The sequence below is a fragment of the Carassius carassius genome, chromosome 33, assembly GCF_963082965.1.
Source record: "Carassius carassius chromosome 33, fCarCar2.1, whole genome shotgun sequence".
Classification (NCBI taxonomy): domain Eukaryota; kingdom Metazoa; phylum Chordata; class Actinopteri; order Cypriniformes; family Cyprinidae; genus Carassius; species Carassius carassius.
The window spans coordinates 13,767,614-13,784,613 of record NC_081787.1 but is presented as its reverse complement, the minus strand read 5'-3'; the positions used below and the strand labels follow the sequence as shown (position 1 = coordinate 13,784,613).

At 38.6% G+C, this 17,000-nt stretch overlaps 1 protein-coding gene across 1 annotated transcript; it reads right to left on the bottom strand.

Annotated features, from left to right (window-relative positions):
• Positions 1 to 82: 82 nt before the first annotated feature.
• LOC132113778 (N-alpha-acetyltransferase 15, NatA auxiliary subunit-like) lies at positions 83 to 16,330 on the bottom strand. The gene is made up of 20 exons (XM_059521767.1): positions 16,044 to 16,330; positions 12,697 to 12,781; positions 12,494 to 12,598; positions 9,853 to 10,010; positions 9,564 to 9,698; positions 9,282 to 9,435; positions 8,459 to 8,578; positions 8,281 to 8,376; positions 8,091 to 8,197; positions 7,913 to 7,985; positions 7,653 to 7,822; positions 7,398 to 7,550; positions 6,980 to 7,108; positions 6,585 to 6,798; positions 5,124 to 5,317; positions 4,932 to 5,040; positions 4,747 to 4,845; positions 4,521 to 4,664; positions 1,379 to 1,476; positions 83 to 1,283 (listed from the first exon to the last, which is right to left on the bottom strand). The coding sequence occupies exons 1-20, from the start codon at positions 16,095 to 16,097 to the stop codon at positions 1,077 to 1,079; spliced, it is 2,604 nt and encodes an 867-aa protein (XP_059377750.1). The 5' UTR covers positions 16,098 to 16,330; the 3' UTR covers positions 83 to 1,076.
• Positions 16,331 to 17,000: the final 670 nt, after the last annotated feature.

Here is a 17,000-nt window from a genome sequence, read left to right as displayed (position 1 = left end):
TATTTAAGAGATGACACTGTCACATCTTAGTGTACAACCACATGTGGAAATTAAAGAACAAAAAGAGAAGTACATCGGAGTCATGTTATTTAGTTTTATTTGTAACTGTGTGAGTGTCAAATGATTAGACGTTCTCAGAATTCAGACAGAGCTATGTTTGATGGAGTCTTGTATTATGGTGGAAAAAAAAAAAAGTTTGAAACCAGCAGAGGAACCTAAACAATGAGTGGGAGGAATAAAAAGCCAAACAAACCCAACAGAAACACAGTCACAGTAAAGGTCCTACAGGTCATACAGAAGCCACTGCCACCTTGAAGAAATTCACTGAAAAACCAATAGGCAGCACAGGATGAAAGAGGGAAAAATAATAATAATAATAAAAAAAGAGATGCACATCTGCCTCTCCTCAGCAACCGAGGTGACCTTTCAATCGACTGTGTTAGCTTATTAGCTGAACATCAGTGTCTCCTCCCAACAGACATGGAGGGTTTCGACTGTTGGCTCCCCCTGGTGGCTGATCCTGGAACTGTTAAATCACTGCCAGACACTCCCCACACCCCCAACTCCCCTTCCAAGGAAACCTGGCAACAGGTGCCGTCATCTGCATCTAAAGGTTCGCCCCACAGGTTTGGCACACAACCACGCAAGTAAAACCAGGACCAAAAGTATTGCTCCTCCTGATATTATTCGGCTCTTTAATATTGTCTTATATAAATTACTCTTAAAAACATGAGAAGCGAGATGCATGTGTCTGATAAACAGGAATTAGGCCCAATGAGTTCACTGTGACCATCTTGATCAATCTTTCGCTTTAATACCCTTTATTCTGTTCTAGCATAAGAGATGCCATTGGCCGTATTTAAAAAAAACAAAGACAAAAGCAAAACAACAAGATAGAAAGGAAAAAAATAGTAAAACGGGTTTTCCCCTATTGCTCACTTGCTTCTGTGAGTGGAAGTGAAGGCAGAAGGTAACCATGGTCTCATTAGTGCAGTAGAGTCTCAACCTCAGTGGGGCGTCTGGTCTCAAAATGCTGACGGCCATAAAACGGCCACCCTGCTCCCTTCCTGAAGTGCTCACATCTCATTGGGCATCTCCTCGTGGTCGCAGGAGGACAGGTCTCCATTGGTGGTCACCGCAGTGTTGTCTTGGTAACCGGGGGGCATGAAGGCTAAAGCATAGGGATAGATACCATGGCAAGACGCACGGTACGATTCAAGATTTTTCTCCTGCTGCGAACCCAGACTGCCATCCCTCAAAGCCTGGAGCACCTCGGTACACGTCTAATATTCACACATACAAATATGAGATATGTAGCATCATGTGTTTCATGAGAAATATCACTAATTTTACAGAGTTCTGTTTATGGTGTAATTACCTGAATGGTTCTGCCTGTTAGGGACTCGTTCAAAGAGGTAGCCAGCTCAGCAGCCGTCCCGTCAGAGGAGGGGTCCAGAAAGACCATCATCTTAGCAGCTGCATACAACAAAAAGGCAGATGCTAAATGAAAGCTAAAAAAATTCAGCAGCACACTCATACTAAAAAGGTTTCACAGCAACAAAGCAATTCATTTCTGGTCACATGAGCAAAAGTGGCCGTTGGTGTAGTTCAAATTTATGAGCAGAGTTGTGATTGAACAATCACCAAAGAGTGACGGTCTGATACAGGAACCCACTGGAAACACCAAAGAACAAACAACAGCACAATGAGACTGTGACATCCAGTGATTTAACTGTTGCAGGTATGAACAATACTTTAATGGTGGAACAATTTAATCTCTTGATTAAATATCTCGTTTGGGTAATATTTTATGCCAAAATATCTATTAAAAATGCACATTGCAAAATATGCTACTGTGCAATTTTATTTAATTGCATTAAAGTATATAAATAAAGATAAACATAAAAGGCAAAAAATCGTATTTTTTTACTCTATTATTGTATTTAACTGATCAAAAATTCTATAACAAATGTTGTGAAATATTACTACAATTTAAATGTTTTCTAATTTAATTTATTGAAATAAATATTCTCTCTCTCTCTCTCTCTCTATATATATATATATATATATATATATATATATATATATATTTGTTTTTTTAGTAGTTTGTGTGCTTTGGGAATCATATTTTTTTCCAAGCAAAGACAAAATGCTGCATTTATCTTTGTGAAACTGAAATAATACACTAAAATAATATACTAATATAGCACTTGCATATTATTGCTCTTTTGTTGGTTTTGATCGCTTCTCTTGTACTCATTTGTAAGTAATTTGGATAAAAGCGTCTGCTAAATGGCAAAATTTTTATATAATGTAAATGTAAATAACAAAACTCAACTGAAATTTTAAAACAAGCCCCAAATCAAATAAATAAAAATAAAAGACATCCCTTGATATAAACAAACTAAGGCTTTGTCTGTGCTCTTTCCATTTAAAATTAGAGGCAATCACTGCATTTTAATCATGATCCAAACAAAGATGCTGCATACATGCAACATGAGAAGTTACATTGTATAATTTCAAATTTTGAAGCAAAAACAAAAAAAATATCTGCATGAAAAAATAAGGCAGATAAGCTGAATGAGACGCAGATTCACTCTCTGCCAGCAGGTGGCACTTTTTTTTGCTGTAAACAAAGCAGCGCTGCACTTATGAACTTTAATATCCATTATACAGAGGCAAGATGAAAAGTAAAAATACCATCTAAACTTTTCTAAAGACAGTAAGTTCCCCTCAGACATAAATTCATGAATCGCATTTTGTTTAGCATCTCAACCGATTTGAATCACATATTTTAATCGATTTTCAACCAGCTCGCGGTTCATTATTACATACCTATCAGCTATCGATGATATCGAGAGGATTTGGTGTTTGCAAATAATGAATTAAATTATTACCATTACTAGGGCTGTCGCAGTTAAGAAGTTTCTCCTGCGGTTATTATGGGTGGCTCAATAGCGCGATATGCGGTATTACCGCCGTTTTTTTTTTTTTTTAAGATACCTAATTTATCCTGATTTTGCTGCATACAAAGCTCTATCGTTGAGTTATAAAGCATATATTGTTGCTTTTTTAACTTACAGAGAGACACGTTTTAAAACATTTTTGTTTATTGTTAAATGCCAAACAGCAACAAGAACATTCGTTTTCCAATAATTTTTTTTAAAGAAATCAAAGAATTCTAACATGTATTACACGTATTTGCGCGTGACTGCAGCAGAAATCTAGACTGATTATCGCGCCACCACTGGTCCACCAGGACAGTGGATTCGCGTTGGAGTCTATGCACTCCTCAAGCAGAAAGCGTGTGAGCTCGTTATCTGCTCACGCTCTCTTGGGTATGGGCACTGACGCGGAGGTTGTCCGTGACTTCAGGCCTGTTACTTTTACGGCTGTATTTTACAGATTTCGCAAAGGTTTCAGCTACTCCTAACTGTCGGCCAGTCTCAGCTGTTCTTTTTGATGTTGCTCCGCGATCTGATGCTTAAGGGGACAGCTGCGCTGGATGACAGGGGACACTCTAAAACGCTTACTGTGAAAAACGGTATAAATAAATATTAACAGACCAAACTCACTAAAAATCATACTAATAAAGTATACCATCTATAAAAAATCAGATGAGCCCTGAATATGAATGCAAATCGTTTAATAACACGTTAAGCCTTTTTCTCTATATTCGCTGGCTCGCCCTTTTCCTTGGGTTGAAAGCCAAAATGTTCCCAAACTGGTGACGTAACATTAGGTTTTGGGACGAGATTGAGCGCCTTCCATCGATTCAGCCGACCTATTCAAAACAAACGAAGCACCATAAAGGTACAAAGACTCGCGAGAAAGAGACAGTCGTAACCATACTGTATCATTAATTTATTTAACATTGAATGCACAGTGACAAATTGAAAAAACAAGAAGGCCACAGCCTCATAAAAAAAAAAAAAACTGAACACTGCGGTTTCTGCGGTTGCTATCTTTCCTCTGCGGTTTGCTTGTCAATAGCGCGGTATTACAATATTGCGGTTATCGCGACAGCCCTAACCATTACTATTATTATTACGGTACTTTTATTATTAAATTTATAGGTCTACTACAATTCATCTCCCCTGCAATAATTTCATAGCTCATTACCACACAACTGATGTGCAGATAATAAATTATTAAATTAGCTTACTCCTCTGCTTCAACTGTGTGATACCCTCACAAGGGGCGACCAAAATGTCTGACAAGTTGCACGAGCCAAAATTCGGTTCAAAATCAAACAAAGATCGCACAGTGTATGTCCGGCTTTAGACAGAGCTGTTACCAAACAGCAATGAAAAACAATGAAAAGGGAGAATGTGAGCGCTGTGTGTGGCCATTCTCAGCACCGTCAAAATAAAAGTGTGCCTCGAACACATTGGCCAAACAGAAAAACTTATTGGCCGATGCTGATATTTGAAAAAAACTAAATTTTGGCCTTGGTTATACATCATCGACCACTAGTCTATAGTAGTTTCCAAAATTCATTAACATCATAAAGTGGGTACCTGCAACTCTGTGTGGTATTGAGTTTGCATGTTTGCTCAGGAAGTTCTTGTTGAAAGTCTTGGGGTCACTCTCTCCGAACAGTTTTGTGATCTCCTGCTTCAGAACTGTCTGCACAGCCTTCGACATGTCCTTACTGTCCGACACTGAAAACAGATACAAATCTAAGTGTTCTTGTATGTTTTTTGTCCCATGTGAGAAAAGTAAATTAGTATTTACTTTATGTACCTCCTTTGAAGAATCGCACTAAACACTGGTGGAGCCAGGGGTGGTCAGGGTCCAATGAGTAAGCTCTCTTCACCGATTGCAGCATCAAAAGATACTTCTCTACAAACCCAAACACACATTATGAGTTTTAAATCACACATCCTAACATTATGAATCACTATGTTAAAGTTCATAAGTACGCTCACCTTTCCTGAGGTAGATCTCAAAGGCCAGCAGGTGTGTCTCTATTTTATTCTTTACTAAGTTCTTCAGAGGAGTCAGAAACTTAACTGCTTCTTCTAGAGGATTCTCAACCTACAGACAGAAAGAAGCACATTCTGATGAACAATCCAAATACTTTATTCTCTAAATATATGTGGCTTTGTCAACATATGCACCTTTGCCAGTTTTTCTGGTATGAGCTCCTCTTTAGGTCCTCCAATCTCCTCCTCATCCTCTTCTTTTTTCTTCTTTTGGTTCTTTAGCTGTTTCTCCTTCTCAGCATTTTTCTTTTCCTCCTCTAACTGGGCTTTCTTTTGGGCACGTCTCTGTTTGTTGCGCAATTTCTTCAGCTCCTTGTCTGTTAGGTTGGCTACAGAATAAACAATTGTTAATAAAACAAAACTCACCTCACTTTTCTGTTATTCTTTTTTCAAAAATCAGGGATGGACCTTTAAAGTTTGAATGTGTTTTGTATACATGACTAGAGATGTACCGATTGCAATTTTCTTGGCCGATTCGGATTTTCAATTTTTTTTTTAAGTGTGACCTGCCGATAGCGATTTTTGCTGATTGCAATTAATTATTTTTTGAACATACAAATTTGAAATGTTGCAATAAGAAAAATGCAATGATACTTTTAAATAAGAAACCAAACCACCAGTAGGTGGCGGCCAAAGACCAAAGTTTTAATAAGCGAGTCATTCATTCAGTCATTCATTCAATTGATTCATTCAAAAACAACTCAAATGACTCTTTATGAATGGGTTACTGAATCACTGACTCACTCAATTCATTCAAAAACATGGATTCATTCAGTAACGAAACTACAGTTCTGCTGTGGCTTTAATTTGTAATTATTTTAGTTTGTGAAACAGAGCAAAACCAGTCATCATTGTCTAAATGTAATTCACTTAATTTGAACTTTTAACTATTATTGTAGAAAATTAATGTCACATTGCAATCCTGCTGATATTCCGAGGAAACATCTTTGTAGTGTAATGTTGTTTACCTATATCATTATAATATATATATATATATATATTTTTACTGCAATATGCTCAGTATGTTATGCGAGTTACTTTGTGTGTGCGATTACGCTCATTTGTTTTGATTAATGCACAAGTCTGTCTCTCTCACTCAGACAGGCTGAGCAAACCTTATCAGTCGCTGTTTACACTCTTGCACTGAATGAAATAAAATCTGAATAATTCTCACGTGAAATTTTTTGGTGGCCAAGTTTCAACACTTACCCAGTTATTTTTGTTACTAATGTTATATAATCAAACTGTTTATTCTGTCAGGCAAGTGAAATTCTCTCTCACTTGCCACTTTAAAAAAAACTACTTGTCCCAGCCAAACGTTAATTGAGCCCTTTGGTTCCCCCACGTTTTACTTTGGTCCTGCACGCATTACAAATTGCGAACATTGTGTCTTCTTCACTCACAGTTAAGAACTTCTATGGTAACAAAATATTATCATGTGGATGTGAGCGTAGTTGTGGCATCAAAATGGACCGGCTCAGAATCAGCAAGATGTGAGACTGACCGACCGGTTACCGGTCCGGGCCGATAATGCAGAAAATCGGCTGATTCCGGTCCCTGGCCGGTCAATCGGTGCATCTCTATGCATGATGATACCATTGTCAGCCTGTGACTCCTTGTTGTCATCGGAGAGTGGATTATCATGAAGGCTGAGGTACATGTCGATGGCTGTACGTGCTGCCTTGAAGTAGAAAGGGTGCATGCGCAACACATCCTCTAGTTTGAGCAAATCCACGTAAGAACGCAACGTCATTTTCCGCATACAGTATGTGTGGAAGTCAAACTGGTCATCTGTTATTTCCACAAAATGCTGTGAGTGACAAAAGAAAGTGTCCAAATATTTCAGTGTTTGGTAAATCCATTCTACTTTGAACTCTAAACTAGCATTGTGCTAACCTACAGATTTAGCATTGAGGTATTTTACCCTTATGTCAGTTTGCTTACTACAGTTGAAATAAACATCTGATAGTGTCTAATTCTGCAAGACTTACCCTCTCAATTTCATGGCACTTCTTCAGCGCCTCTCCATATTTGTTCAAGGACTTGTAGGCCAGAGCACATTCTGTCTGGAACCACATGCACTGCATCTCATTCAGATTCTCTACTGCAGAAGTTCCTTCCTGAAGGTGATAAAGATTGGATACACTCAGACTGACACTCTAGCAGACCAATCACAGTGCCTGCGATCCGCGTAGAATTGACACGCGGTTCGATTTTTGGAGAGGTGCATGTCAGGCTACAGTGTAGGTTTGATGCAGAAGTATAAATTGGGCTTGAGTTTTTGCACATTAGACTTCGAAACACTGAGTCGGTACTTTGCATGACTTTTCAATGCAGGAAATTTTCATTTGAAAGTGAACTAATCCTTTAAGTGTGTTCCCACAAGTGTATGACCTTCGCTATACTAACCCGTGTGAACTTAGAACACATTTCTTCAGCGTCTTTGATAAGTCCAGCCTTGAGCAAATACTTGGCACACTTGGAGTTGATGAAGCGGTCAGCAGTGTCCAGAGCCTGGGCCTCATCCATCCAGCGAGCTGCTTCACGGATGTTACCTGCATGCTTTCAAGAGAACAAGGCATGGAACATAAACTCAGGTTCTCTCAAGTCTATCTTTTTTTGTTTTAGTTTTATGTTTCAATGACCTGAGCTGAGTGTGTTTACCTTGTATATCTTCGCCTTGATGAGGAAGAGCTCTATGAGGGTGGGGGTGCTTTCAATGGCTGTGTTGATGTATTCGAGGGCAAGAGTCTGTTTGTCGATATAGTTGAAATGCTGGGCCAGGAAATACTGAACCCACAGTAAAGTAGTGGGCGGCTCTGTTTTCCCATCATCTACAAATTCAGCATCACACGTCCTCAGTGAGAACTTTGGCACCATTACTGCAACTGCTATGTCATTAAAATCTGTTTACATGTACTCACCATTTTGGTTGAACATTTTACAAGCTCTCAAACTTTTTTCATAGCCCACAACTAATTCCTCAATTATAGCTACCTGCAGAAGACAGGAAAATGATATAAAAATGAGGTGTCTTTTCTTATATGTTTAAGTCCAGAAGAAACCTCTACACAATTTCCTGGTCACATCGCCCCATCTCACCTTGTCTTTAAGGTGGTAGAGTGATTTCAGTGTGGTAAAGACAGGCGGGCATCCTTTGCTGAAGTTCAACCTCAGGAAGCGATCCAAACACTCTCTAAACTTCTCACCTGCGAGAGCCAAATGCGGTCACATACACAGACACATTATGAGAGCATAACAGCCCTTTTGATTTGACAAGACTGGAGCTGACCTGTGAGGAAGTTGAGAGGAAGTCTTCTTGGCACCAGGCCTTTAGGATACTTAACCCAGGCATCTTCATAGATTTTCTGCTTCTCCTCGACACTCTCTGAAAGCAGCATGACACAGAATAAGGGATTAGTAGAAATTAAACTCATCCGAGATTTGTGTCCAGATAAATGTATATTTACTTGGTTTGAGTGCTTTTTCTAGCCCTTGATAATAGCTCCAGTTCTCAGGGTTTCTCTCCAGCAGTCGGTGGTAGACCTCCGTAGCTTCACCAGCCCGATCTAGCTTGAGAAGCAGCTCTCCTGCACACATATACATATGTTGCTTTAAAGAAACTACAACAGCAGACGATAATGAAGTTCACGCCACACAAAGATTTTAATGCAGAAAATATACAATTAATATTAAAATTCGGTTATTTTGTTTAAATAAAAAAATAAAAAAAACTACCTCAGGTCAGCATTTTTTTTTTCAGACACATGAAAACTGGCAGTACAGACATACAAATTTTTATAAAAGAGAACCATTTTAAATAAATGCTATTCATATACTAATTTTATCCTACAAACGTACCAGTTTGCACACAAACATTCAGCAGCAAAAAACTCTTTTCAATGTTAAAAATAATAAATGTTTCTTGAGCACCAAATCAGTAAATGCAGCTTTGGTGAGCATTAGAGTCTTTCAAAAACATTATAAAATATTACCCACCCCGAACCTTTGAGCGGTAGCTAAATAAATAAATAACATTTAAATGGTGTAAGCAAATGTAGCATCACAATACAAAATGTTCAGCATTAAAATAGGAATATTCATTCTGAGATTTGTTAAGATTTAACAGTGTTATTAAATGAGTGTTTGTTTTAAATATCAAGCAAGCATTAGATTTAAAAAAACAAAAAAAGAGAGCATCCATCAATAATCATGCATTCAGATGGAAAAAACAGAAATCCTCTAATTTCTGCTGATAACCAATATATACATATATGCGTATAAAAAAAACACCTCGTGTCTCCTCTACAGCCAGTTTGTCACAGATCTGTTTTTCATAGTTGGTCAGGTGATCGAGGGCTTCTTTGTTTAACCCGGCCTCCCTCAACAGCTGATTCTGATAAAGCAACAGCTCACTGTATTCGTAATCCACTTTATCTGGAGATGTCTGAAAGACAATGAACAACGAAACTCAGTGGCATCAAAAACAAACCCTTGGTGGTATCCACTACTGGGCTATCTGCAACAATAAACTTGGTGTAGATTACAACTGACAGGAAGCAGTGCAAAAAATACCTGTTGTGTTTTGCGGAATTCCTCCACGATCTTAGCCGCCATCTCATAATCTTCCAGAAGGTGGTACGCGATGGCATAACCGATCCAGGACGCTCTTTGAGCCGGCCGCAACTGCAGTAACTGGTACCTAGTCTCCTGTGATAGAGAAAATGTTACAAATGATATTATGACCATAAAAATGAGTGAAAGGATGACTTAAGTTTTGGAATAAAAACTGTATTTTAACTGGCCTGTTCCATGGAACATTATTTCCTAACAGATGGAAGCACTTGCATTCAAAATAACTTACCCTGTAACCTTCGAGGTCTCTCATTTGGATCTGCAGCAGTGAGAGATCTCTGAGGATTTGCAGATTGTCTTTGTCCCATTTAAGAGCATTCCTGTAGCACTTGATGGCCTCGTCGTACTTCTTATCCGAGCGCTGAAGCAAACCATACACGTGCCAACCTGAAGAAGAGTTAAGGACTGGAAACAGCACTGTGCCTAGAGCTGTACGATTTGGCGGGAAAATAATCTAATTACTGTTTTTCTAATAATCTAATAATCAAACATACTATTTTATCTTCGGCTGCGATTTACAGTCGTGGCCAAAAGTTTTGAGAATTACATAAATATTGGAAATTGGAAAAGTTGCTGCTTAAGATTTTATAATAGCAATTTGCATATACTCCAGAATGTTATGAAGAGTGATCAGATGAATTGCATAGTCCTTCTTTGCCATAAAAAATTAACTTAATCCCCAAAAAAACCTTTCCACTGCATTTCATTGCTGTCATTAAAGGACCTGCTGAGATCATTTCAGTAATCGTCTTGTTAACTCAGGTGAGAATGTTGACGAGCACAAGGCTGGAGATCATTATGTCAGGCTGATTGGGTTAGAATGGCAGACTTGACTTGTTAAAAGTAGGGTGATGCTTGAAATCATTGTTCTTCCATTGTTAACCATGGTGACCTGCAAAGAAACGCATGCAGCCATCATGGCGTTGCATAAAAATGGCTTCACAGGCAAGGATATTGTGGCTACTAAGATTGCACCTAAATCAACAATTTATAGGATCATCAAGAACTTCAAGGAAAGAGGTTCAATTCTTGTAAAGAAGGCTTCAGGGCGTCCAAGAAAGTCCAGCAAGCGCCAGGATGGTCTCCTAAAGAGGATTCAGCTTCAGATCGGAGTGCCACCAGTGCAGAGCTTGCTCAGGAATGGCAGCAGGCAGGTGTGAGCGCATCTGCACGCACAGTGAGGCGAAGACTTTTGGAAGATGGCCTGGTGTCAAGAAGGGCAGCAAAGAAGCCACTTCTCTCCAAAAAAAAACATCAGGGACAGATTGATCTTCTGCAGAAAGTATAGTGAATGGACTGCTGAGGACTGGGGCAAAGTCATATTCTCCGATGAAGCCCCTTTCCGATTGTTTGGGGCATCTGGAAAAAGGCTTGTCCGGAGAAGAAAAGGTGAGCGCTACCATCAGTCCTGTGTCATGCCAACAGTAAAACATCCTGACACCATTCATGTTTGGGGTTGCTTCTCATCCAAGGGAGTGGGCTCACTCACAATTCTGCCCAAAAACACAGCCATGAATAAAGAATGATACCAAAACACCCTCCAACAGCAACTTCTTACAACAATCCAACAACAGTTTGGTGAAGAACAATGCATTTTCCAGCACGATGGAGCACCGTGCCATAAGGCAAAAGTGATAACTAAGTGTCTCGGGGACCAGAATGTTGAAATTTTGGGTCCATGGCCTGGAAACTCCCCAGATCTTAATCCCATTGAGAACTTGTGGTCAGTTCTCAAGAGGCGGGTGGACAAACAAAAACCCACTAATTCTGACAAACTCCAAGAAGTGATTATGAAAGAATGGGTTGCTATCAGTCAGGATTTGGCCCAGAAGTTGATTGAGAGCATGCCCAGTCGAATTGCAAAGGTCCTGAAAAAGAAGGGCCAACACTGCAAATACTGACTCTTTGCATAAATATCATGTAATTGTCGATAAAAGCCTTTGAAATGTATGAAGTGCTTGTAATTATATTTCAGTACATCATAGAAACAACTGAAACAAAGATCTAAAAGCAGTTTAGCAGCAAACTTTTTGAAAACTAATATTTATGTAATTCTCAAAACTTTTGGCCACGACTGTAAAGGGGACATTGGATGCAAAATTCACTTTTACATGGTTTTTGCATTTAAATGTGTCTTGGCAGTGTGTGGACACAAGCACCATACAATAATAAAAATCCATTCACTCCTTGTTTTTTTAATCCCCAAGAAACCAAAACAGTCTCAATTATCAAGCGGTTTCGATTTTCTAAGCAGTATGACGGTAAAGCACCACTAGACTATAATTAACTATAAATGTTCTGTAAAAACAATGAACAGCTGCTTTCAGCCTGATGTCACCATGATGCAAACATGAAATATTATACACACAGTAGTAGTTCTTTACAGGTTTTCATTTGATTGCGCTGCTTTTCAATTGTTTTTTCTATACAAAAATGGATGTGTTTGGCTGTTACGCTCATGTCTCATGCATTAAACAGCTTTCTAAAAACACGGCGCTCAAGTTAAAAGATGTTCAACTCCCATCTTCCTGCAGTTTTTCCTATTCCACTGCCCGCGTTGCATCTTTGTCAAGGTGCATTGTGTGTGAATGGTACCTAATGATAAATTTACAGAGCGCTTCCCACGTGAGAGGTTAATCATGCGTGCCGACATGCTGTTAACATGTTTGCTGTTTACTGTTAACATTGGCATATTGTTATCTGTGCCATACAGTTGACAGACATCTGAAATTAAGAGTAAAAAAATACCTTAAACTGGGAGTCAATGAGTAACAGTGGAGTACAAGTGTTAATGTGTGCACAGAAACGACTGCTTATTTTGACAAAACTGTTTATGAATCTACTAACAGAGGAAAAACTGTTAAGGATACAGACATGACTTTTCAGATCATTTCGTAAGCCACGTCGCACTAGCTCATATGCCTCCTCCTTTCGGCCCAAGCAGTTCAGAGTCAGTCCTTTCATTGCAAGGGTCTCTGTGGGATGGAAAAAAAAAGATCATTATGTGCCCAACAAATTGAATTAGTCAAAATGTTGAAAAACTATAGCAATGAATGTCTGAGGAAGGTCTAACCTCCATGTTCAGCGAACTTTGGGTTGGACAGGATCTGTTTGCAAAACTTGAGCCCATTTCTGTATTGCTTGTGTTCGTAGCATCTCTGCAAGACATAAAATGGAAAAACCATGCTGATAATAACAACACTTTCACTGCACATTAGGCAAAGTTAAGTAGGGTTAAGGTGCATGGATAACAATGTACATCTTCCGAACACTTCAAATCACATTCAAACCACACAGAAATAAGTGAGGCACATCACGATTCCAAATATAAAATTAGGAAACTCAGCACCTCAGCACTCTGTAAAAGACGACACAAAGGCAAAAATAGTTCATGAACTCCAGCAAAGACTTGAGCTGGATAAACAAGATATCAATGCCAGAAAATAATCTGATGCATCTTTTGTTGCAAGTTTCCCCTTGAAGGTCTGCTGCTTAAGGCTGGAATACACTACATGACTTTTAAAATATGAACAGATTTAAAAATACTGGGCACCATACACTTACCGACTTTGCAAACAGTCACAGAAGAGAAACTGGCCAAGACAGAGGATCACACACTACCAGACTTTCAAGTCAAAACATGTCTGATATCCTCCACCTGAATGGAATCATTGTCTGAAGCTAAAAAGAAGAGTCTGACTACCGTAGACTGTGATTTTCTGTCAACCCCAATCGGCAGACTGGCTCTGACTTTCAGTAACTAGCGTCAATTTCAGACTGTAAATTGGGGGAAAGATTGTGTGTAGTGTATTCCAGCCTTTTCTCATGTAACTCTTATTAAAGTAGTTCTCAATGCTGCTGAAACGCCTGTGGCAGGCAAAAAAAAAAAAAGGCTAAGATGGTGAGATGTTGATTACAAAATTCCAATCTACTTTGGTCACCACAACAGTTTAGACATCCCAGGAGAGCTGTCTGCCAAATATTAACATAACAGTAACATGAAGGAATGCCCTCTGGCATAATCATGGTTAATGGACAGACCTCTTTAAGCTCTGCTGTTGGCATTGTTATCATGACTGAAAAGTAATGTGAGAGTCTAAGAAAATTAGATCAAAATAAGGTCTTCTAGCAACTCAAGCTCCCTCACTGTGACAGAACAAAAAGATATGTTAGAAAACACAAATAAACCATCGTCAGATGACTTTTTTGTCTAACTCTGTATCCTGGAATAACAAAAATCAGGACTGTCTCACAATCAGTAAAACAACCATTTGGGGCTGTTTCTTGAGTGCTGAGTCACTACAACCTAAAAACTACTTCTTAAAGCACAAAGATTTTCATGACAATAAAAGTTCATCATCTGGATGTTTAAAACTATTTCTATTTGTTCTCTGTCAGAGTAGTCATCAGAGTAGAAAGCAGAACTGCCCAGAAACATGAACATAAATGTTGTCTAGGCAGACAGCTAACCAGGTTTTGAGACACAGCCAACCTGTCAAGCAAGTCAGTTTCCCACAGCACATTCTCTTTTGGTTTCTGTGTGAATCTTAAAGGGTAAGTTCACCTGAGAATGAAAATTTGTCCATCTTCTACTCACCCTCGAGGCATAATAGGTGTGTATGACTTTCCTCTTTCAGAATAATCTAATCAGAGTTATATTAAAAGTTGTCCTTGCTCTTCCAAGCCTTTCAATGGGGGTAAGCGGGTGTTTGTTCTCAACAGTTCAGAATATGTGAAATAAAGTGCACACGTGTGTAATAAAACGTCCCTCACACAGCTCCGGGAGGTGAATAAAGGCCCCATGTAGGCAATCCATGCATTTTTGTAAGATAAATATCTAGATTTCAAACGTAATAAATTTTTTTTTCCTCACTTCTGCTGACTGTGGGGAACTGGAAGACATGCAGGCGGAGGTAATAGCTCGTAAGCGCTGCATGGTTAGTGATGAGCGTGGAGAGAGAACAAAAAAAAACCGCCAGTCACGAAATAGAAGCACAAAACGAGGATTTGTAAAGAAAAAAGTCGAAGGATTTCGAAATAAGCCAAGAGGAGACCTACAGAGGAGACCTGGTCCTACATTTCCCAGAGGTGCGTGCGACGCATTCGTCTTCCAACTTCCGCATCCCACAGTCAGCAGATGTTAGAAAAGTGTTTATTACGTTTGAAATCTGGATATTTATCTGACGAAAACATATGGATTTGCTACAGGGAGCCTTGATTCACCCCCCAGAGCCGTGTGAGAGACGTTTATGTTTTTACAGATGCACACACTTTATTTCACGTCTTCTGAACTGTTGACAACAAACACCCGCTTACCCCCACTGAAAGACTTGGAAGACCAAGGACAACTTTTAATATAACTCTGATTAGATTATTCTGAAAGAGGAAAGTCACACACACCTAAGATCCCTGGAGGGTGAGAAGTTTAATTCAAGGGTGAACTAACCATTTAAAAGGAAACTTGATTCTTAATCTATTAAACCTGTATTTTGTGGATTAATCTTATTAAAAACCCTGTGAAATCACAGTTTTGCAGCTTTTGGTAAATGCATTTGCTACACGGTATTGTGTCTACTATGTTGTGGTACTATGTTGACAAATTTAAGGTTCAACCATTATTAAATATCAGTAACAGTAACACTGTTAAACACAATATATCCAGTATATCAAGTACATAATATCAATATTAATTGATTCATCTTGCATTACACCTACTTCTGTCCAATCAAAAACATGTCCCTCCCTCGACACGACTAAGAAATCCTGATTCATGAACTAAAATTTATATTTTCAAATGTGTATATAATGTACTTATGGTTAATGTTAGTGCATGATTTCTCCAGTTAGGATCTGACAGCAGATTTGAGGGGTAGCGTTCGGGTACTAATTAAAATGTCTATGCACAATAATGGTGTATTTAAAATCGTGTTTTTCCAATAAAGCTTGCATAACAAATCTGTAAACGACACACTGCCTTCGTATGTTTCATACTCTGCTTTTATTTTGAGGTTAGGGTTGCTTTAAATGGATCAACTTTCATCTCGTTCACTTGTACTGTGACTAATCGATTCAACCCCGTGTTTTGACATTACTTACTGCACGAAACCCTCTAACAACACCTTAATTAGCATTGTTTAATGTTTATTCCGTCCAAACAGCTATCAAATCACCGATCTTTAGCCGTTCTGTGTCGGGCAAGTTCATCTGCTCTCAAAGTGCGTGAACGTGCACGAGCTAATAGTCATGTTACGAGTATTAAAGCAATACTAATGCTCTCTGTTAGCTTGCAGAGACTCTCGGTATGTTTCTCTTTAGGTCAGTGGAGAGAGGTCCTGGCTAAAATAGGAAGGGGGTTGACACACGCTGCGTTCTATTATTAACAGTCCAGCGTTCGTTTGCAGATATATTTCCACAACTTACCAATATTCTCTTAAAGAGAGCGTTCTCCTTCGGCGGCAGAGTTACCGAGGGCATGCTTCGTCTTCTTCTCAAGTACTGATCACCGTTACTTTGTTCTGATCATGAATCGGAATCCGCGATCCTCTGCCCGGATTGTCTGCCGTATCGTAGTAGCTCCCCGAACTTCGCTGTCTGGGGCTTCTCGCCTTCACGTGGTGACAGCAGGCCCCCCTTCAGATCCAAAATGGCGACGCTGCTTCTCCCCGGGTCAAGCGGTGAACTGCGCATGCGCCGAGTGTGCGCTGTTTCCGAGGTGGATGAAGCAGTGAAAATTAACTTTTTGTATGTATGTATATATATATATATATATATATATATATATATATATATATATATATATATATATATATATATATATATATATATATATATTATACATTTGTAAAGTCTTGTGGGAGCAATGCTTCTGAAGCAATATGTTAAAGACAGCATATTTATAGGAGATATAAACACAACTGTACTAATGAACATACATGAATGAATGTACTTATTAACTGATGAAACAGCTACTTATAAAAGCCAATCGATGACAAATATGTATAAACCGTAGTAAAACTTGGAGTATTTGTGGAAATTACTGTTAAAAAATAAAGTAAAGGAGGTTATGTGGCTTTACATGGTATATATTCAGTTTAAAGTGTGTTAGAGAGATATCATTTAGAGATTATTCATGTTGTTCTGTTCAACAGAAAACAAGAGAAAAATTTAATTGTATATACACAAATATTTTTGAGTGGAAAATTTAAAAGGATTTTTTGATTTTATAGATTCAGGATAATTGTAATATATTAATGTTAGGTAAAAAATTTTTTGCCTGAATGCACTGTAAGTCGCTTTAGATAAAAGCGTCTGCTAAATGCATTTATTTATTTATTTATTTAATGTATTATTCAAATAAGAAACAAAGATGATAAATGT

Bases quoted from the DNA above. Each gene is read 5' to 3' on its own strand.
- LOC132113778 (XM_059521767.1), bottom strand. From the start codon at position 16,097: ATGCCCTCGGTAACTCTGCCGCCGAAGGAGAACGCTCTCTTTAAGAGA. The intron at 6,799-6,979 runs GTAAGTCTTGCA...TGTCACTCACAG, and splicing joins AGTGCCATGAAATTGAGAGG to CATTTTGTGGAAATAACAGA. The intron at 4,846-4,931 runs GTGAGCGTACTT...TTGGGTTTGTAG, and splicing joins TGAGATCTACCTCAGGAAAG to AGAAGTATCTTTTGATGCTG.